This window comes from Stegostoma tigrinum, chromosome 23 (assembly GCF_030684315.1).
Source record: "Stegostoma tigrinum isolate sSteTig4 chromosome 23, sSteTig4.hap1, whole genome shotgun sequence".
Taxonomy (NCBI): Eukaryota; Metazoa; Chordata; class Chondrichthyes; order Orectolobiformes; family Stegostomatidae; genus Stegostoma; species Stegostoma tigrinum.
Genome location: NC_081376.1, coordinates 21,693,464 through 21,716,914, shown reverse-complemented (window position 1 = coordinate 21,716,914; position 23,451 = coordinate 21,693,464). Strand labels below are relative to the sequence as shown.

The 23,451-nt window shown below is 40.5% G+C and overlaps 1 protein-coding gene across 2 annotated transcripts in view; it reads left to right on the top strand.

The window, feature by feature from the left end:
• The window catches only part of LOC125462423 (probable helicase with zinc finger domain), a 367,554-nt gene that overhangs the window by 280,488 nt on the left and 63,615 nt on the right, over positions 1–23,451 (top strand). For both annotated transcript variants that reach the window (XM_059653989.1, XM_059653987.1), the window contains exons 24-27: positions 495–574; positions 2,110–2,533; positions 12,175–12,421; positions 19,214–19,667. In XM_059653989.1, coding sequence (XP_059509972.1) covers positions 495–574; positions 2,110–2,533; positions 12,175–12,421; positions 19,214–19,667 — 1,205 coding nt within the window. The remainder of the gene's footprint in view (positions 1–494; positions 575–2,109; positions 2,534–12,174; positions 12,422–19,213; positions 19,668–23,451) is intronic.

Below are 23,451 nucleotides of genomic sequence, written 5' to 3'. Positions count from 1 at the left end.
GTTAATTTTGATTCACTTGCTTTAATTTTGCATGACCTGCTCAGTATTTCTAACATTTTCTGCAGTCTCAAAGCTATGCACAATGATACAAAAGTAAAGTAAACTTGACACAAATTTTCTAACTATCAACTGCTTCTCATTACATTAGAGGTGATATGATCATTCCCTGTGCAGCCTCAGTGCAAAATGTGCCACTCATGCACAGGGTAGGAGAAGGTTTATGAGCATTGGTCTCAAATAGGACAAATATAATTTTTCCATCCAAAGTTCTGCGACAGCTTCAGTCAAAAGCAAAACTGGAAGACCCTGGATGATAAGCAATTGTACAAGTTCAGCTTTTTGTTTACTCTTCAGCACATTGCATGTATACAAGATTAACAGGAAATGATTGAAGTTCATGGCAAAACAAGGCAATATGTGCTTCGGTTCCAGTATGGCTTGTTGCTTATAATACTGCCTCATTGTAGACATCTTCATTATTGTTCATTTTTCAGGTAGAGAAAGGATGACACCAAGATCAGATTTGGGATCATTTTGGATGCCGGGCAGAAAGAATAATGATGTGAGAGAAAAGGTAGCTATTTCTCTCTTTCAACTCATAAAGGACAATTTTAGTTTACAAAGAGGAAAAATTATGTTGAACTATCTCTTGGCAATGGATCAGAGAAGTAATCACCACAGAAGTTACTGATTTTGTCATCTGAATTATAGATATGCCAAAGTTACTTTGAATCCCACTGGTTAACTTGAACTGTTGTTTGGAAGATCAAGAAATAACTGTTGTAACATGCAAAGCCAGAGCTGCTTGAATATCGTATGATGCTCTGTTCATCCAATTCTGGAACATGTGAATCAAGCCATGGCTGCCACTGAATCAGAATTCTGTTAAATCGACTATGGAGAAACCATTAATGGCCATGGCAATATTCCAACATGAGAAATTTAGCCTTCTCCAACCTCCTGAAAGCAAACTTTGTATCTTTTTGTAATGTGCGGTTGTCCCATTAAGGTCCATTACACCCATCATTGTTTTCCTGCATGTACTACCACATCAGTTCTCATTCACCTGCTCTTCATATTTTTTTATGTTCTCATTTCTCAAGAAGCAAAATACTGCTTTTTTAAAAGGTACTCCTTATGGTTTCAATAATTTCTGACAGAAGTCATCATTCTGTCCGTTGCCAATTTTTAAGTTTCCCTTTGATTTGTGGTCCCTTACCGGCTAAATACAAAATCAAGGATTTTGCTTTACCATTTTCTGGACTTATGTGCTGCTGCTTCCCCTATTAATAATAGTATTCACAAAACCTAGGTTCTTCTACTTATTTACTCTGTTTGAAATTGTACTTTAAAATGTACATATGGGAAACATTTTAACTTCAACTAGCACATTTCACCAGTGTGATACCATGGAACTATATGACCAAACTTAGAATACTTAACAATTTATTTAATGCCTAAACTTCAAATGCCCGTCTTGCTTCCCTAAACATTTGCTTATGCAGTCTTTCATGATTATAATCATAACTTGCTATAACAACATACATTTCATCCCTGTTGATTTCAGCAATTGTGTCTGTATAGTTTTCTCTCAATTACTTGTGTAAATATATTTGCTATAAGCTGGCTATGCGGTTGTGTATTAAATTTTTTTGCAAGTTCATATTAGCGAATTGGAGTCACCAGATTATTCTGACTTTGATGTTGGGAATAATCACCATTTAGTTTCTATGTGGTAGTTGAGAGGATCAATAAGGCAAGATGACATAATAATGAAGATGTACATATGTCTGAATAGGCCTCTTGCCCCTCCCTCGCAAGAATCTCATCTTGTCTTTCAGTATTTTCTTTAAAAACGAAATTGTTTGCTCATGATAGTGGGCAAGTCCTTATTACTAATCTCCCAACTTTCCCACCAATGCCAATGTCATTAAGGGACTGGGAAGATTCTGGCTGTCTATTTCACTCACATTAAATGATCTAGTTAACTAATAAGTTAAGAACAGAACAAATCAGTCATGATATTTTGTAATGAAGTTTTTGATAGGCCTTAAGTCTCCTTCTGAAATGTATACATGTGTGTGATATGCTGTTTATTTCCTTTCCCAGGTTCAAGGTGGCCCTGTATGGCTTTCTGACAACTTGATGAATGTGACTTCGAATATGAAGTTTAGTCCTGGTCACAAGAACATTCATGATCAGTCCTATCCACAGTTGATATCACAACAAGGCTTTTGCTCACAGAATATTCAGAGTCGACCTTTTAACCAGCAAAATCTGTGCAGTCCCCAAAAACACCCTACAATCTCTCCTGGACAGACACCAGGTCACTCTTGTTATATCCAGGCTCAGGCAGCATTGCCACCTCAGTTTGACACGAACAACAGAGGTCAGATTTCACCCCGCATTGCGGTTCATCACCAACTGCCACCTGCTTCAGCATCCAGCCCAACCAATTTCTCCAAGCACCATGGAGCTCAGCATATTCATTTTGATGAACATGACCACATGCTCCGAGGGCAAGCTCTCTTGGGTAAGTGTCTGAGGCTTCTTTGAAAGATGCAGTTGGCTGTCCACTGAACAGGATTGTCACCTGGGTGATGCCTTGCCTGTGTTAGGTTAGTTGACCTCAGCTAAAGCAGCAATATAGACATCAGATTTGGCTTCAATGCCCTTAGACTGGGAAGAAATATCTGCGGTTCTATTTGTCAAGTTCAATTTTGTGTATATCTGTGTGTTGCCGTACCCATCCACGGAGGAGGAGATGATGCTCAAGTTTTCATCTAACAATGAAATGAGTCTGGCGTCACAGATCTACACTTTTGAGGGTAGAAAATTGTAGAGGAGACATTTCATAAATAATATTTTAGCAAATTAGGTATATTTTATCTGTCTGATTTAATTTTTGATGTTTCTTGGTTTATAACTGGAAGTTTAATGAGGCTTGTTATGAGTACATACTGTGACATTCATTGCCCATCTGTATTTCCATAATTGCACTTAATAATAGATGCACATAACTTAGTGCAAAATTTGACTGTTCAGCATAAAAGTAAATCTGCTTCTGAAATTACTCATGGAAGAATTCAGCCATGCCAAGGTTCCTTACAAACTCTTTAATTTAAATTTAATAATGGTGTACAATAATTTTTTTTAGGTTTTGATTTGCTGTTCCTCCTGTTGGCAAAAGTGATGTGATGAACCTCAGGGTCCACTAGGACAGTATATGTCACAAAAAGCAGCAAGATGAACGGAACAATAACGTTATTGAGATATGATAATTGAATCATATAAAACAAAATGAGGCACTGAGGCCATTGCTCTATTTGAAAGAGCCGTCCAGCTTAGTTTAACACTTCAACATTTTCTTTCAAATCCTGAAATTAGTTCCCTTCAAGTACACATTGAATTACTCTGTTGAAATTTCCCAAGGAATCTCCTTCCACCACCCTTTCAAGTAGTGTGTTCTATTTCTTAACAAACCTTATCCTGAACAAAATTTTCCTCTATTTTTCTGCCAGTTACTAAAAACTGTGATTTTTGGTTGTTGATTCCTACCTACCAACAGAAACAGTTTCTCCAACTTAGCTCCACCAAAACCTGTTGTTGTTTTGAAATTCCTCTAGCAGGTTTCCCTCAAACTCCTCTATGCTAAAGAGAACATAGGAGCAGGTCCTTCAAACCTGCTTCATAATGGTGCAATCACTGCTGATATCCTAACCTGACAGCATTTTCTTGTATTTTGTCCCCCATAATCCTTTTGATGTCTTTATAATGTAGAAATATACCAATTTCTGTCTTGAACATATTCAATGACTAAATCTTCCCAGACCTCTAAGCTGAAAATTCCAAAGATTCACTACCCTTTGACTGAACAAAGCCCTCCTCAACTCAGCCCTGAATGCTCTATTCCTCATTTTGATACTATCCCCTTGTTCTAGACAGCCCAGACTAGAGAAATACCCTTCCTGCATTTACCGTGTTGAATCCTGTAATAAGTTTTCATAGCTTGATAAGGTGCTCCCTTATTTATCAAAACACTAGAGAATACAGGCCCCGTCTCTTTAACCTTTCTTGATGGAATAATTCCATCAACATGGACATGACTTATTTGCTACCTAACACCATATATCCACTTTTGACTCATATCGCATAATAACCATGATTTACAATACATTTGATCTTACTGTGCTGCTAAAAAATATTTACAGAGTTTGTTGAATTCAAGAAAACATTGGCTGGAATTTAGTGCTTTCTGCACTATGTGTTGGGCAGGTGACTTCAGGAATGAGTAATCCCTTTTTTCCATCAGTGAGAAAGGTCACCAGATCAAGCACCAATCAGGTACTTGAGCCATGTGGCGAGCTTCTCATTCAATCAGGAGCCTTGGAGTCTTGGTGTCATTCTGGTAAATCAAGACTGTTAAGGTCAATATATCCTTTCAAAGGTGTGGTGCCTAGAGCTGTTCACAGTATTCCAACAGTTGTCAAGCCGGAGATTTATGTAATTGCAACATCTTGTACTTCTACTGTTTCAAGCTGTGCAAATTTAGATAGTATTCTGTTCTATCAATTGTAGGTCCAAAGTGGATGATTTCATGTCTGCTTACATTGAAATCCATTTATCAGAGTTTTGTCCAGTCATATAATTTAACAATATCTTATGTTTCCATCTTACTGCTTACCATTTCATCTGTCTGTATCATCAGTAAAATTGGATCTGTGTCTTTCTATCCCATCTACCAACTAATTATTAGATATACTGAATATTTGAGACATCAACATGGAAGTGGGGCACCACTAATCACATCCTGTCAATTGAATTTTTGTCTGTTATCCTTAGCTTTTAAATTCTGCCACTCATCCAATTTCCTAACCAGGTTAACAATTAAGTTCCATTAATTCCATAATTTTTAACATCAATGCACTGTCTCTAATAAGAGACTTTATCAAGCTTCTTCTGGAAGCCCACTTACATTACATTCATAGACATTTCCCTATTTTATCATTCGGCTATTTCATCAAAAAATTCAGTCGAGTTTGCCAGATAGGAAATAAAAACAGAAGTGGCTGGCAAAGCACAGCAGGTCTGGCAGGATTGTGGAGAGAAAACAGAATTAACGTTTTGGGTCAAGTGACCCTTCCTCACCATGAATCAGACATGAGCTACTTTTCGCAAATTCATGTGATTCTCCCTGATCAAATGAGAATTTTCAAGGTCTGAGTCACCCTATCCTGAATATAAACCTCAACATTGTCCTGACAAGAAGCCAGATTGTTATTTCCCCTTTCCCTTTAGAAACTGATCTTAAATAGACAAATATGTGTCACGTTTTTCAATGTGAAGAAACATTTTCTGAGTTGAGAGAGACTTTGGAGATTATAGTCAAGTTACATGTTACAGTCTCACATATTTCTTTTAAAACTCTGAGATGGAAACCATTGGTTCTGGGGATTTGTCATTCTTTAGAATTTTTTGGTACTGTTATTTTGCTTATATTATTTATGTTCATAGGCCAGGTGGAATACTTAATTCTTTCAAATATTTGGCAAATTAATTTCTTTTATGACTATATGTGCTTATGCAAAATAATTATTAAGCATGGCCCTGATTTCTTTACTCGTGTTGATAATATCATTGTTAACAGTTTTCTAAGGACTTTGTTGCTCTTGATCATCATCTTTTCCTTAATACAATTGTATATTTATATGCCTCTTAGTTTTGACTTCCACAATTGGTCTCCAGCTTGACGCCATCTCCAGATACAACTTCCCTTTCCTTCTTTTTCTGGCCCACTTTTTAATCCTTACTAGCAACCTCTCCACTCCCATGGTATATTTCCTTGCAAATACTTTGGAATTCCAAAGAAATGTCATACTGGGCTCAAAACTTTACACTGTTTCTCTCTCCATAGATGCTGCCAGACCCGCTGAGTTTCTCTAGCACCTTCTGTTTTTATTTATGCTATAACTAATTTTCCCTCTAAATGGTGTGGCCATGAAGTCACTCCAAGGATGTAAACGTGCCGATCAGTGTGCTGATGGCATTCCCAGCATTGACATCCAGTTTTTGTCTGTGCACAGACCTTGGGTGTCAGCACAGAAGGAAACTTTAGAGAGAACGTAGGCCACAACCTCCTCAGTACTGGATTTCGGCACTTTCCATATGACTGATATCGGGCAAAGCGGCCTATAGTTTCCTGCTTCCTGTCTGCTTTCTTCATTGAGCAAAGGTGTTATGACAGTTATTTTTCAACCTGCTGGAACCCTTCCAGAATTTTAGAAGACTTACCATCTCTGCACTCACTTATATTAAAACCCCAGGCTTGGAGGTGCAGGGGACTTTTCAGTCTTCAGCTCTAGTGAACAATTTCTCTGGTGCTTGTGATTACTTTAAGTTCCTTCATCCTCTTCTGCTCATGATTCTCAAATATCTTTGGGAAATTTCTATCTTCCACAAATGGCCACACCATTTAGAGGGAAAATTAGTTATAGCATAAATAAAAACAGAAGGTGCTAGTAATGGACCAACATAAATTCAATGCCTCTGATAGTTCCCTTTGCTGGTATTAATTTCTCAGTCTACTCTCTACCAACAGTAAAGTGATGGAAGGGGTCATCAACATTGTTGTCAAACCGCACCTGCTCTGCAGTAACCTGCTGAATGATGCCAAGTTTGGGTTCTGCCAGGGCCACTCAGTTCCTGACCTCATTATAGCCTTAGTTCACACATAGACAAAAGAGCTGAATACCAGAGGTGAGAGTGACAGCCCTAAACGTCAAGGCTACGTTCAACCAAGTATGGCAAAAAGGAACCCTAGCAAGACTACTTGTATGTCAAACTGCAGTACTATTGCTGGAATATTGTCAGGGCTTATAGCCCTTATATTATCCAGTGCCTCCAACCATTTCTTGATATCACTTGGAGTGAATTGAATTGCTGAAGATTAGTATCTTTGATGGCGGGACCATTGGAGGAGGGCAAGAAGGATCATCCAGTTGGCACTTCTGGCTGAAGATAGCCGTGAATGCTTCAGTGTTATCTTTTGCACTGATGTTCTTGGTTCTTCCATCATTGAGGATGGAGATATTTGTGCAGCCTCCTCCTCCAGTGAGTTGTTTAATTGTCCACCACCATTTATGACTGGATGTAGCAGAGCTGCAGAGTTTATACCTGATCGCTTAGCTCTATCTATCACTTTCTGCTTATGTTGATTGGCACACAAGTAGTCCTGTTTGGTCATTTTCATGTATGTCTGATGCTGCTTCTGGCATGCCCTTCTGGACTCTCCATTAAACCAGAGCTGATTCTCTGCCTTGATGGTAATGGTCGAGTGGGGGATATGCCGGGCCATGAGTTTACAGATTGTGCTGGAGTGCAATTCTGCTGCTGTTGATAGCCTACAGTTTCTTACGGATGCTCAGTCTGGGTGCTAGTTTTGTTTGAAGTCTGTCCCATTTAGCATGATTGTGCCATGTAACATGATAGTGGTATTCTCAATGTGAAGGCGGGATTTTGTCTCCTCAAGGATGTGTTTCTATCTTATTGGTTCCTTCACAACCTGCCACAGACACAGTCTAGCAGCTACATCCTTTAGGACCCACTCAGCTTGATCAGCAATGCTGCTGCCAAGCCACTGTTGGTGGTGGACATTGAAATTGCCCTTCAGAATATATTTTGTATTCTTGCCACTATCTGTGCTTCTTCCAAGTGTTGTTCAACTTGGAGAAGTACTGATTCATCAGCTGAGGGAGGATGGTATGTGCTAATCAGTACGACATTTCCTTGTCCATGTTTAACCTGAAACCATGAGACTTCATGGCATCCAGAGTCAATGTTAAGGACTCTCGGGGCAACTTCCTCCCGACTATACCACTGTGCCACCACCTGTGCTGGGTCTGTCCCAACAGGACATATCTAGGATGATAATGGTGGTGTCTAGGATATTGTCTGTAAGGCATGATTCTGGGAGTAAGTAATACTTAAATACCTGTAAAAACACTTGCTTTTTGTTTTTATGTTTCTCAGTAGTTTTTTTCATATTCTGCTTTTCCCTATTTTAATTATTCTTTGCTGGTCAGATTTAAGGCACCAATTCTCTACTTGTTGCTACTCTGTGCAGATTTATACAGTGCTTTGTTCAATTTGAGGCTATCCATAATTTCCTTATTTAGTCATGGATGGTGCATCGTTCTCAGATAGTCTTTTTTCTAATTGGGATGAATTTTTTCAGAGATCTATGAATTATCTCCTTAAAAGTCTGTCGCTGCATCTCGACTGCTATGCTCTTTCATCTAGTTTCCCAATTCATTTTGCTAGGTATGCTTTCTTGCCTGTCTTTATTCAAGTTTAAAACACTTGTCTTCAATCCACATTTCACTGCTTCAAACCGAACATGAAATCCTACATGTTGTGATCTCTGTTACCTAGAGGCATCATTACCATGAGGTTCTTGATCCTCTTAGCTCAATATCAGGTCTAAAATAATCTGCTCCCTAAATGACTCTAGTATGGACTGCTGTAAGAATTTATCCTAAATACTAAGAAAGAGAATTGATGAGGGCAGCGTGGTAGATGTGATCTATATGGACTTCCCTAAGGTTTTTGACAAGGTTCCTCATGATAGACTGGTTAGTATGTTTAGATCACATGGAATATAGGGAGTACTAGCCATTTGGATACAGAACTGGCTCAAAGGTAGGAAACAGAGGATGGAGCTAGGGAGCTGCTTTTCAGACTGGAGCCCTGTGACCAGCAGTATGCCGCAAGGGTTGGTGCTGGGTCCGCTGATTTTCGTCATTTATACTAACGATTTGGATGTGAACTAAGGAGATATGGTTATTAAGTTTGCAGATGACACCAAAATTGGAGGTGTAGTAGACAACAAAGAAGGTTACCTCAGAGTACAATGGGATCTTAATCAGATGGGCCAATGGGCTGAGGAGTGGCAGATGGTGTTTAATTTAGATAAAAGTGAGGTGCTGCATTTTGGAAAGGAAAATCAGGTCAGGAGTATACACTTAATGGTAAGGTCCTGAGGAGTGTTCCTGAACAAAGAGACCTTGGGGTGCAGGTTCATAGTTTCCTGAGAGTGATGTTGCAAGTAGAAAGGATGATGAAGAAGGTGTTTGGTACACTTGCCTTTATTGGTCAGTGCAACAAGTATAGGAGTTGGGAGGTTATGTTGCGATTGTACAGGACATTGGTTTGGCAACTTTTGAAACATTGTGTGCAGTTCTGGTCTCCTTACTGTAGGAAATTGTCGTGAAACTTGAAAGAGTTTTGAAAAGATTTCCTAGGATATTACCAATGTTGGAGTGTTGGGGCTAAATAGGCTGGGGCTATTTTCCTTGGAGCGTTGGAGGCTGAGGGATGACCTTATAGATGTTTATAAAATCATGAGGAATATGAATAGAGCGAATAGCCAAGGCCTTTTCCCTGGAATGGAGTCCAAAACTTAAGGGCATAGGTTTAAGGTGAGAGGGGAAAGATTTAAAAGGGACCTAAGGGGCAACTTCTTCATGTAGAAGGTAGTGTGTGTGTATATGGAATGAGCTACCAGAGGAAATGGTGGAGGTTGATATAATTGCAGCATTTAAAATGCATCTGGATGGATATATGAGGGATATTGGGCAAATGCTGGCAAATGAACTAAATTGAGTTAGGATATCTGATCAGCATGGATGAGTTGGACTGGAGGGTCTGTTTCCATGCTGTACATCTCTTTGATTCTAAATTCACTCTATGAACTAAGTTTTACCGATTTGATTCATGTAATGTCCATGTCGACTAAGTCATCCATGATTATTACAGTCTTATTATTTTTATTATTATTATTATTTTCTGAAGAAGGGTGCCGACCCGAAACGTCAAGCTTTCCTGCTCCTCTGATGCTGCTTGGCCTGCTGCGTTCATCCAGCTTCACACCATGTTACCTCAGATTCTCCAGGATTGGCAGTTCCTTCTATCTCATGATTATTACAGTTCCTTTTTGGCTTGCCTAGCTTATTTTCCCCTGTAAACTCTGTACTACTACTAACCTCCGGTTACAGTTAAGAAGGTTTGTAACCTGCTTGCGTAGATGGTTCCCTATTTCTCATCTCTTACCAAACTGACTCTATATCTTAATAAAAACTGGAAGAACTGTGGATGCTATAAATCAGGAACAAAAACAGAAGTTGCTGGAAAAGCTCAGCAGTTCTGGCAGCATCTGTGAAGAAAAAAAAATCAAAGTTAATGTTTTGGATCCAGTGACCCTTCCTTAGAACTGGATTCTATATCTTGCTCTTCTGAGCCAAGGTCATTTCTCACCACTGCTGATTACATTAATTAACCAAACTACCTGCCAGTTTTTCCAAGCTTCCTGCTTTTGTGAAATGTCAAACTCTTCAATATTCAAGTCCTACCTTGGTCATCCTCCAACCCAGTATCTGCAATGGCTATCAGGTCATAGGTATTTTACTTATATTTATGCTAACAGTCTATCTGTTTTATTACAAATGCTGTGTGCATTCATATATAGAGCTTTTAACTCTGTTCTTTTACCATTTGTTGCAATTTCTGGTGTTATTTGCTCGTACATTCTAAAGTTTGCATCTCTGTCCCTTCCTGCCACGCTTTGGTTGTCATGATCCACACTGCTGTATTACTTTTTGTTCCCCTCTTACTTACCACATCTCTTCTCTTGTGATCCCATACCCTCCCTATTTCATTTGATATCCATTCTACTGCCCTCGATATACAACTCAGCACGGTTCATTTGAAGGCCATCCCTATGGTTCAACTCCAACTTTCCCAGGTACTGGTGCCACCACCCAATGAATCAAAACCCATTTCTCCTACACCAGTCTGAATCATGATGTCATCTCCCTAATCTTACTTACCTTACGCCAGTTTGCTTTCGGGGCAGGTAATAGTCCAATGACAGAGATAACAAAGTGTGGAGCTGGATGAAAACAGCAGGCCAAGCAGCATCTTAGGAGCACAAAAGCTGAAGTTTCATGCCTAGACCCTTCATCAGAAAAGGGGGATGGGGAAAGGACTCTGAAATAAATAGGGAGGTGGCTTTCGCGAAGCGGTCCCCAAGCTTCCGCTTGGTTTCCCCAATGTAGAGGAAGCCACACCGGGTACAGCGGATGCAGTATACCACATTGGTTTGCAGAACACCTACACTCGGTTCGCAATAAACAGCTGCACCTCCCAGTTGCGAACCATTTCAACTCCCCCACCCATTCCTTAGACAACATGTCTATCCTGGTCCTCCTGCAGTGCCATAATGGTGCCACCCATAGGTTTCAGGAACAGCAACTCATATTCCATTTGGGAACCCTGCAGCCCAATGGTATCAATGTGGATTTCACTAGCTTCAAAATCTCCCCTCCCCCGACTGCATCCCAAAGCCAGCCCAGCTCGTCCCCACCTGCCTAACCTGTTCTTCCTCTCACCTATCCCCTCCTCCCACCTCAAGCCACACCTCCATTTCCTACCTACTAACTTCATCCCGCCCCCTTGACCTGTCCATCCTCCCTAGACTGACCTATCCTCTCCCATACTCTCCTCTCCACCTATCTTCTCCTCTATCCATCTTCAGTCCGCCTCCCCCCTCTCCCTATTTATTTCAGAATCCTCTCCCCATCCCCCTTTTCTGATGAAGGGCTTACGCCCAAAACGTCAGCTTTTGTGCTCCTGAGATGCTGCTTGGCCTGCTGCATTCATCCAGCCCCACACTTTGTTATCTTGGATTCTCCAGCATCTGCAGCTCCCATTATCTCAGATCACAATAGTCCAATGACCATTATATTTGGTGTTCTGATTTTTAATTTGGCCTCTAGCTGCCTTGTACTTTCTTCAAGGCATTTGACTTGAAACATTGACTATCTTTCACTTCCCACAGATGCTCCCTGACCTGACTATTCCCTGCATTTTCTGCTTTTATTTCAGATGCCAAGCCACTGCAGTATTTTGTTTTTATATGCAAAAGAGATTTACCATCATTCTTTTCCTCCTTTCCTTCCTTCCCCCACATACCCACTATATACAAGTACACGTTACTAATTATAGTTTATTCATTGGTAGTGGATAGAATTTATGAACTAATCTATTTTTCAATCAGACAATGTTTCTTTGAAAATTATATGGCAACAAAGATGAAACATCAGTCTTTTTTCTCCCCAGGCACAACAAATTCCTTGTTGAAGTCCCATGTTCAGAAGAGTAATCGGCTCCATTCCAGACTCAACCAATGGACTGAACACAGCTACTCAAATCCAGTGCCAAAATTGCTTGACTGTGCTGGTGATATGGACTGTCCAAACTCTCTCAAATCTCAATTTCAGGAATATGCATCCAAATTCAATCTGCAACCCTTCTATAGTCACATAGGCGAACTACATGGAGACATCCCAGTATTTGTGCAGAAAAGGTAAGAGTATGCTTTCAGCATTCCAGTTTGTCTTTACCTTGTCATTTACGTAGTTATTTACTGTCGGTCTTTCCAAACCATATAATATCTATCTCTGGTATCCTACTCCTAGACAAATGTTAATGGGAGTTGGTAGGGAGCTCTCTGTTGGTTGGAGTCTTATCCAGCACAGAAGAAGATGGTAGTGATTACTGGAGGTCAGTCATATCAGGCCCAGAATGTCACTGCAAGTGTTCCTCAGGGTAGTGTTCCAAGCCCAAACATCTTCAGTTGCACTAACAATGACCTACCTTCTGTCGTAAGACCAGAGGTGGGAATAATCACTGATGACTACGCAATGTTGGTACACTTTGTGACTCTTCAGTTATCAGGGCAGTTCATGACCGTATGCAGCAAGAGAACATGTGGATACATGTCAACTGTCATGCCACCTGAGTGTCAGGTAATGGCCATCTTTTTAATGCATTCACAGAATGTGGGCATTGCTGGCTAGACCAGCATTTATTGCCCACCCTTAATTGTCCAGAGGCCACTTTGCAGCATCCTTAGACATGGGTGAGGTCCCAGAGGACTGGAGACTTGATAATGTTGTCCCCTTGTTTAAGAAGGGTAGCAAGGATAATCCAGGTAATTATTGACCGGTGAGCCTGACGTCAGTGGTAGGGAAGCTCCTGGAGAAGATACTGAGGGATAAGATCTATTCCCATTTGGAAGAAAATGGGCTTATTAGTGATTGGCAAAATTGTTTTGTGCAGGGAAGATCATGTCTTACCAACTTAATAGAATTCTTTGAGGATGTGACAAAGTTGATTGATGAGGGAACGGCTGTAGATATCATATACATGGACTTCAGTAAGGCATTTGATAAGGTTCCCCATGGCAGGCTAATGGAGCAAGTGAAGTCACATGGGGTCCAGGGTGTGCTAGCTAGATGGATAAAAAACTGGCTAGGCAACAGGAGACAGAGAGTAGTATTAGAACGGAGTTTCTCAAATTGGAGACCTGTGACCAGTGGTGTTCCACAGGGATCTGTGCTGGGACCACTGTCATTTGTGATATATGTAAGTGATTTGGAGGAATGTGTAGGTGGTCAGATCAGCAAGTTTGCAGATGACACTAAGATTGGTGGAGTAGCAGATAGTGAAAGGGACCGTCAGAGATTACAGCAGAATATAGATAGACTGGAGAGTTGGGCAGATAAATGGCAGATGGAGTTCAATCCGGGCAAATGCAAGGTGATGCATTTTGGAAGATCAAATTCAAGGGTGAACTATACAGTAAATGGAAAAGTCCTAGGGAAAATTGATGAACAGAGAGATCTGGGTGTTCAGGTTCATTGTTCCCTGAAGGTGACAACGCAGGTCAATAGGGTGGTCAAGAAGGCATATGGCATGCTTTCCTTCATTGGATGGGGTATTGAGTATAAGAGTTGGCAGGCCATGTTGCAGTTGTATAGGACTTTGGTTCGGCCACATTTGGAGTACTGTGTGCAGTTCTGGTCGCCACATTACCAAAAGGATGTGGATGCTTTGGAGAGGGTGCAGAGGAGGTTCACCAGGATGTTGACTGGTATGGAAGGTGCTAGCTATGAAGAGAGGTTGAGTAGATTAGGATTATGTTCATTAGAAAAACGGAGATTGAGGGGCGACCTGATTGAGGTCTACAAAATCATGAGGGGTATAAACAGGGTGGATAACAAGAAGCTTTTTCCCAGAGTGGGGGACTCAATTACTAGGGGTCATGAGTTCAAAGTGAGAGGAGGAAAGTTTAAGGGAGATATGTGTGGAAAGTTCTTTACGAAGAGAGTGGTGGGTGCCTGGAACACGTTGCCAGCGGAGGTGGTAGATGCAGACACGTTAGCGTCTTTTAAGATATATTTGGACAGGTACATGGATGGGCAGGGAGCAAATGGACATAGACTGTTAGAAAATAGATGACAGGTTAGACAGAGGATCTTGATTGGCGCAGGTTTGGAGGGCCGAAGGGCCTTCTCCTGTGCTGTAATTTTCTTTGTTCTTTGTTCTTTAAGAGTCAACCACATTGCTGTGAGTCTTGAGCCACACGTCGACCAGACCAGGGTAAGGTTTTCTCCCCTAAAACAACTCAAAAGAGAGAGAATTTATCCACTTAACCTTGATATTCAATGACATTATAATTACTTGGAAACTGTGTGAACATTCTGGGTGTTACCATTTACCTGAAACTGAACTGGACTAGCCATATTGTAGTCTCCCTGTTATAAGAAGGATGTTGTGAAACTTGAAAGGGTTCAGAAAAGATTTACAAAATGTTGCTAGGGTTAGAGGGTTTTAGCTGTAGGGAGAGGTTGAATAGGCTAGGGCTATTTTCCCTAGATTTCAGCCTTACAGCAGTTTATAAAATCATAAGAGGCATAGATAGGGTGAATAGCCAAGGTCTTTTCCCCAGGCTAGTGGAGTACAAAACTACAGGGCATAGATTTAAGATGAGAGGGGAAAGATTTAAAAGGGACATAAGGGGCAATTTCTTCAAGCAGAGGGTATTATGTTTATGGAATGAGCTGTCAGGGGAAGTGGTGGAGGCTAGTACAATTACAACATTTAAAACACATCTGGATGCATATATAAATAGGAAGAGTTTAGAGGCATATGGGCCAAATACTGGCAAATGGGACTAGATTAACTTAGGATATCTGGGCGACATGGACGAGTTGGACAGAAGTGTCTGTTTCCATGCTGTACAGCTCTATAATTATATGACATAAATAATATGGCTGCATTAGCAAGTCAGAAATTAGGAATTTTGCGCAAGCCCCTTGCCTGCTGACTCCCAGAGCTTTTTCACAACTTACAAGGCACAAATCAAGAGTGCTATGGAAGACTGTCCACTTGCCTGTATGAGCATAGCTTATCATCCAGAACAAAGCAGCCCACTTCATTCGCATCCCGTTCACTTCCTCCAACACCAAGGCACAGAGGCAGCAGTGCGTACCATCTGCAAGATGCACTGCAACAACTTGTCCCAATCCTTTGATTGCATCTTCTAAACCGGCTACTGCTGCCACCTAAAAAGGCGAGGCAGGAGATGTGCAGGAACACCATCATCTGCAAGCTCACTTCCAAACCACACAAAAGCATGCACCATCTTGACTTGGAACTATATCCCCGTTCCTTTACCATTGCCAGGTCAAAAACATCCACACAATACTGTGGGCCTACCTACCACCCGTGGTTGGCAGCAGTTCAAGAAGGCAAATTACAACTCCCTTCTCAAGTGTAAATAAGAATGGAAAATAATGCTGGCTGAACCAGCAACATCAATGTCTATCGACAAAAGACAAAAATAATTATGGGTATAAATTTCAGGATAAATACTTTGTATTGACTGGTTTCATGACTTGAAAAAATGCACCATTTTAACCGACATGGAAAGTCTACTCTTAGTTCCCCTCCTGCAATCCAAGTTCTTGTACCTGAAAAACAAGCCTTGCGTTCTAGCAAATTAGTTTCCTGATTGTGAAAGAGGTACTTAATATCCTGAAGTTTGTTTACATTCCCAGTGTTTGTAATGCTCTGGGGAGGTGGTAGTACAGTGGAAATGTCACTGGACTAATATTCCGTCGGTGAAAATAATCATTTGGGGAAATGGTTTGAATTCCTCAACAGCAGATGATACAATTTAAATTCAGTAACAATCTCTAATTAAAAGGTATTTTAATGGTAACTATGTCGCCATTGTTGATTGTCATAAGTATTGGTTTTGTAATGTCCTTTACAGAATGAAATCTGCCAACCTTACCTAGTTTGGCCTATCTGTGACTCCAAACCCACAGCAATATGGCTGACACTCAATTGCCCTCTGAAAAGGTCTAGCAAATCATTCAAATCACTCATTAAGGACTGGAGAATAAATGTAGGCCCAGCCAAGGACACTCACATTCCATGAATGAATTCAAAAAAGCAATTTTGCAAAAGTGTTAGGAATAGTAGCTATCCTGTTAAGCATTCTGCCTTCTGGGTTATCATACCAACGTTAGGGTTCTTAGGAATGGGAAAATAACAATAAACTCAGTAATTCCCTCCCTTTTTAACAGATCATTGCCCTGATCTATAGAAATGTACTTAATTGACTCTATTTTGTTTGCATCTGCCACAATAATAAGGATTCTGCATAAGTTATTGCATTATACTATTATTCATTCACTGAAACAATTCTGCCTAAATTCTTTCCTCCCTCCTGTTATTGTTCTTTGATATTTGGGCCTTGCACTACTTGGAGCATAGAATACGGAACAGTACAGCACAAGGACAAGACCTTCAGCTCACAATGTCTATGCCAACCCAGGGTGCTATTCTAAATTAGTCCAATCTGCCTGCACACGGTCCATATACCTCTATTTTTCACCTGTTTGTGTGTCTGCCTAAACTGTCTGTTAATTGTTTTCATAATGTTGAAAACTTCTTAATTAAATCTGGTGACATGTAGTTTATCAATTGAAAATGCAATGCTGATCCCTCTGCTCAAAAGCTCTCCTTTGTTATCCTGGCCTGTCAAACATCACGTGTCCACAGATTGCTGATTGATGAAAACACACAAGTTCATCGAAAGTATCAATGCTGAACCTCACTTAACTCAATGATGACCGGTAACCCATTTAGTGCCTGCCTTCATTCTAAGTGTATGATATGGAGCAACTTTCCTAAACAAAATCTGCCCAAACATTCTTTGGATCAAGAAATGGAAAACATGAAAAATCATGGAGTCGTACAGCACAGAAACAGACCCTTCGGTCCAACTCATCTGCGCCAATCAGACACCCCAATCTAACCCAATCCCATTTGTCAGCATTTGACCTGTATCCTTCTAAACCCTTCCTATTCATATACCCAACTAGATGCCTTTAAAATGTTGTAATTGTACCAGCTTCCACCATTTCCTAGGGCAGCTCGTTCAATAAACGCACCACCCTCTACATGAAAAAGTTACCCCTCAGATCGTTGTTAAATCTTTCCCCTCTCACCTTAAACCAATAGAACATAGAACATTACAGCACAGTACAGGACCTTCGGCCCTCGATGTTGTGCTGACCTGTTATACTGATCTGAAGCTCATCTAACCTACACCGTTCCATGTACGTCCATATGCTTGTCCAATGATGACTTAAATGTACTTAAAGTTGGCGAATCTACTACCGTTGCAGGCAAAGCGTTCCATTCCATTACTACTCTCTGACTAAAGAAACTACCTCTGACATCTGTCCTGTATCTTTCACCCCTCAATGTAAAGCTATGCCCCCTCGTGCTCGCCGTCACCATCCTAGGAAAAAGGCTCTCCCTATCCACCTTATCTAACCCTCTGATTATTTTATATGTCTCAATTAAGTCACCTCTCAACCTTCTTCTCTCTAACGAAAACAGCCTCAAGTTCCTCAGCCTTTCCTCGTAAGACCTTCCCTCCATACCAGGCAATATCCTAGTAAATCTCCTCTGCACCCTTTCCAGAGCTTCCACATCCTTCTTATAATGCGGTGACCAGAACTGTACACAATACTCAAGTGCGGCCACACCGGAGTTTTGTACAGCTGCAGCATAACCTCTTGGTTCCGGAACTCGATCCCTCTATTAATAAAAGCTAAAATACTGTATGCCTTCTTAACAGCCCTGTCAACCTGGGTGGCAACTTTCAAGGATCTGTGTACATGTACACCGAGATCTCTCTGCTCATCTACACTGCTAAGAATCTTACCATTAGCCCAGTACTTAGCCTTCCGGTTACTCCTACCAAAGTGCATCACCTCACACTTGTCTGCATTAAACTCCATTTACCACCTCTCAGCCCAGCTCAGCAGCTTATCTATGTCTCTCTGCAACCTACAACATCCTTTGTCACTATTCACAATGCCCTCTAATTTTAGATTCAACTTCCCGAGGAAAACGACCTTGACTGTTCATCCTATCTGTGCCCTTCATGATTTTATAAACTTCCAATCAGGTCACCCATTAGCCTCTGACACTCCAGGGAAAATAGTTCCAGCCTATTCAGTCTCTCCCCATAATTCAGACCCTTCAGTCCCAGCAATATCCTTGTCCACCTTCTCTGACCCCTCTCACGTTTAACATCATCCTTCCTATAGAAAGACAGCCAGAATTTCTAAAAGTGGCCTCACCAATGTCCTGTACAGCTGCAATATGACATCCCAACTCCTGTACTCAGTGTTCCAACCAATGAAGGCAAGCGTGTGAAACGCCTTCTTCACCACCTTGTCCAGCTGCAACTCCACTTTGAAGGAGCTATGCATCTGCATCCTCTTCATTCGGCAACTCTCCCCAGGGCTTTACCTTAAGTGTACAAGTTTTGCCCTGGTTTACCTGACCAAAATGCAACACTTCACATTTATCAAAGCTCCTTGTAGCAAACTCCATCTGTCAAATTGCAGGCTTTGAACGACTATAGCCCAAGCAGTCTTTGATAAAGTGGTTCAAGGCAGATCTAGTTTCCTGTATAGTCAACTTCCACAGCTGGGACCTGAGTAGCAACCCTTTATGCTGAAATATATCCTTTCTAGATAATGTGATGGACTAATCACCTATTATTTGGCTTTGGCAATTTGGATTCACTAAATGAATAAATACATTTATGAATATCCACAATCTACATCATATATGCTAATGGGATATTGCAAAATTATGTGAAAATTATCATTTTTACATGCTGATGACTCTAAGTTGGATAGTATTTGATGCACATTTTGCTTTTCAGTTGTCCATAAAACATATTGAATGTGAACAATGCTGTCTACTTCTTTCATTTCAGCACAGAACAATCATCAACATGGAATCAGTCTCGAAGCCCTGAGTTAGCAGAGATGCCACCTCAATCCAGGCTACTTCAGTATTGCCAAAATCAATTACAGAATACAGGACAACAAAATGCGCCTCATCTCTTTGATAGGATGGTTAAAGACCCTCCAAAGTACCCCATATGTAGCCTTTATCCTTTCCTGTCTTCTGAGCTACCACCGAACAATTGTTACCCTTTTCATCTGCAGAATCCTCTACTCCTGGACTTCACTCAGACATCTCATGCTCCCTTGGCACAGAATTATGGGGGAGAAACATCTTCAGATCTATTGGAACATCATGCATTGGAAACTATAGGCCACAGCCCAAACTCCACAGTCTTAACCGACAAAACATATACAGGGCACCATTATCATCAGGAGCCAGAGATATCCTTTCATTCAAAGACATTTCAAGAAACAATTGAGGTAGGAGATATTGAAACTTATGGTTCTGGTTAATTCTGTACTGTTGCTTATAGTTTATGTTTGGCCTTTAAAAACAGACGATAGGGTCAAACTACGTAAAATCAAATCTGTGTTTTACGTTTTGTTGTGAAAGCTATTATTTTGTACAGTATTAACATGGATAAACCCCTTCGGTTTGATATTTGCTTTAATCTAGATTTATACAACAAACCAGAAGCTGAATAGTTTAGAACAGAAGAATAGAATAGCCTTTATTGTCATGTGCAAGTCAAATGAATGTAGTCAATATTTTGTAATGTTGCCTCTCGGCACCATCTTAGGTACAGGGTACCGAGGAACAGATACTTTAAATGTTGTCACAGAATTGAAATAGTTTAAAAAAAAGGCCAACATGTGAACACATAGTTTAAAAGTCCATAATTAGAATAAGAAGTGTCTTTAAAGTGTTCAAGTTATCGTGTTTTCCACTGAGTCCATGCCCGCCAGGCTTCAGAATGTGAGGCCTCACTGCCTCTATGTGCTGACCTCTGTTCCCAGACTGTCCTCCAGGACTCATCCCCCAACTGGCCTAGGCTCAATCTGCTCCCGCTCCAGGCCCTGGCCATGAATTTCTTCCATGGCTCAGCATGTGCTTGCTTTGCTCCCTGCTCCAGGACTTGGCTAGTGCTTGCTTTGCTTCCCGCTCCAGGATTTTGCCAATGCTTGCTCTGCTCCCCACTCCGGGCTTTGGCCATCGTTCACTGTGCTCCCTGCTCCAGACTCTGGTCACAACTTGTTTTCGTGACTCAGCCTACACTCGCACTGCTCCCCGCTGCAGGACTTGGCCCGTGACTTGTCTCTCTTTATCTCACCCCATTGTCTAGATTGGGAAGTTAAATGTTGGTGATGGTGAGGGGAAGCTGCTGCAAAGGGCAAAGGGGGTATAAAAGAAAGAAAAAGGAAAAGGAGTTGTCGAGCAGAGAGGCTCTGGTTGGAGCATCTTATTCTGCTGCCATCTTAGTCCTGAACATCAGCTTTCAACCAGCTAGACTATAGTGTCTTTTAACTACTCACATATATACTAGTTTTTGCATCTGAAGTTGCTTTCTGTCATAAAAGTAAAACAAAGAACTGCAGATACTGGGGATCTGAAACAACCAAAACCAGAAATTCCTGGAGTAACTCAGCAGGTCTAGCAACATCTGTGGAAAGAGAAAAAATTAATTCTTCGTCCCTCCACAGATGTTGCTAGGCATGCTGAGTTTCTCTAGTTATTTTTATTTTCTCTCATTGTGTTCAGTGTATTGTATGTTGCTATTTTCTGTTCACATTAAGTGTTCTTTCAAGTATTAGACGGAGCTTAATTAGATAAATCTGAGGTATTGCATTTTGGTAAAACCACCAAGGGTAGGAGTTATACAGTTAAAAGTAGGGTTTGGGTAATGTAAGATAGAGAGACCTAAGAGATCATAATTCTTTGAAATTTGCATCGCATATAGGCTGATAAAAAGGCGTTTATCACGCTTGCCTTTGTTGCTCAGACCTTTAAGGATAGGAGTTGAGATGTTTTGTTGGTGATGTACAGCATGTTGGTGAGGTCTGTTGTGGAGCATTGTGTCCAGTACTGGTCACCCTGTTATAGGAAAGATATTATTAAGCTGGAGAGAGTTCAGAAGAGATTTACCAGGATGTTGCTAGGAATGAAAGGTTTGAGTTATGCGAAGATGCTTATAGACTGCGACATTTTTCACTGGAGCAAAGGAGGTTGAGGGGTGACCTGACAGATGTTTGTAAAATTATGAGAGGTATATATAAGGTATATATAAGATGAGAGAAGAAAGATTTTAAAAAGACATGGAGGTAATTTTTTAGAGAGTGGCTTGTGTGTGGAATGAACTTCTAAAGGAAGGGGTGGATGCTGATACAGTTACAATGTTTAAAAGACATTTAGATAAATATATGAATAAGAAATGTTTGGAGAGACATGGGCTAAGTGCAGGCAAGTGGGACTAGTTTAGTTTGGGATTATGGTTGGTCTGGACTGGCTGGACAGAAGGGTCTGTTTCCATGCTGTATGATTCTATGACTCTATTAGATGAAGATCTTGTTTGTCAGAATGCAATTAATAGTATATTCAAAAATCGTCTTCATGTACCACATCTTCTCTTGAACTATCTCTATCTGTAACCATTTTTGCATTTCTTTTTCATTTGTTCTTACCTTTGGATCAGGGAATGTTAGATTATAATTTGAATAAATGACAAAAGGTTGGAACATGAGCTGACAGTTCATGAGCAGGAGCACCTGTCACCACCAAAAAGCATAATGTCTGCTAAATGACCAATGCTCTTAAATTTCTTAGCTAAGTCCATTTGCATTGGCTGGTTTCCTTTTTGCTTAGATCCATTCCTGGCAGCACCTAGCACTGAAATCAGGAAGTAGAAATTTAACAATGATGGGAATAAATAGAAACCACGTGATCCATTTGAGTTCTGAACAATGTGAATGAATGGAAGCAGTTTGTTCCCGTATTCTATTCAGAAGAGAAGGGTTTTAATAATTTAACTTTCTTGACTATTTTTTTCTGAGTGAATTATTGTAGTTGCTTGGATTATGTTTATTTTGCAGGCACTTCAAGTCGCTAATGTCAACCTTTTGTGGTGTTGGAAATAGACTCATTAGAAACTTGTGAAAGGTCACTTGTAGGAGCAAACTATCGATAGATATATGGGTCAAGAATCAAGGAGTGGGACTAACTTTGTTGAAGGAGCCTGCGTTGACCTGATAGGCCGTTGGCTGCCTTCTGTACTCTATGATTCTTATTTTGATTTTAAAAATTTTGATGCATTTACAGGCTGTTTGTGATCCCTCCACCATGTGCTTTAAATGTACAGTGACAGCTACCACAGATCTGAGTAATTATCATTAATTTCTGTTTTAAAATGTGCCTCCATCTTGAAGTGTATCATTCTTAAAAATAATATCAAACCTGCTTGTTTAGATAGGTGTGGCTCACTGCTTAGTTGGTACGTGTATTCTTCAATGTGGACTCTGGTAAATATCCTATATTTGCTTGTAAATCTCAAGTATAGAAATGCTTTAAATGGTTGCAGTTGAAAATTCAGCAAGCAGACCTGCTTTTGATCACAGACCTTTGTTAAAGAAGAAGTGCCTTTCTGAATCTCGAATGAGGACTGGATTGGGGCTAGCATTATGTATATTTAAAATATTCATTTATGGCATGTGGGCGTCACAGGCAATACCTGCATTTATTGTTCATCCTTAAGTGCACTTGAGAAGGCGTTTTAAAAAGTATTAAGGTGGACAAGTCTCCATGACCTCATGGGCTTTATTCCAGAATTCCAAAAGAGGCAAGTGAGGGAATTGCTGGGGCCTTGTATAAAATCTCTGTATGCTCTTTAGTCACAGGACAAGTTCCAGAGGATTGGAGAATAGCCAAAATTGTTCTTTTGATTAAGAAGGGCAACAGGGATAGGCAACAGGGATAATCTAGGAAATTACACACCAGTGAGCCTTATGTCAGTGGTGAAAATTATTGGAGAAAATTCTTAGGAATAGGATTTACTCAAATTTAGAAAATTATGGATGTATTAGCTATAGGCAGCATGGCTTTGTGCAAGGGAAGCTGTGTTTCACAATTTGAGACTTTTGAGGAATTTATAAAATGATTGATGAGGGCAGGGAAGTGAATGTTGTTACGTGGACCTTAGCAAGACCTTTTACAAGATCTCACTTAGCAGGCTGATATAAAAGGTGAAGTGACATGGGATCTGCAGTGAGTTGG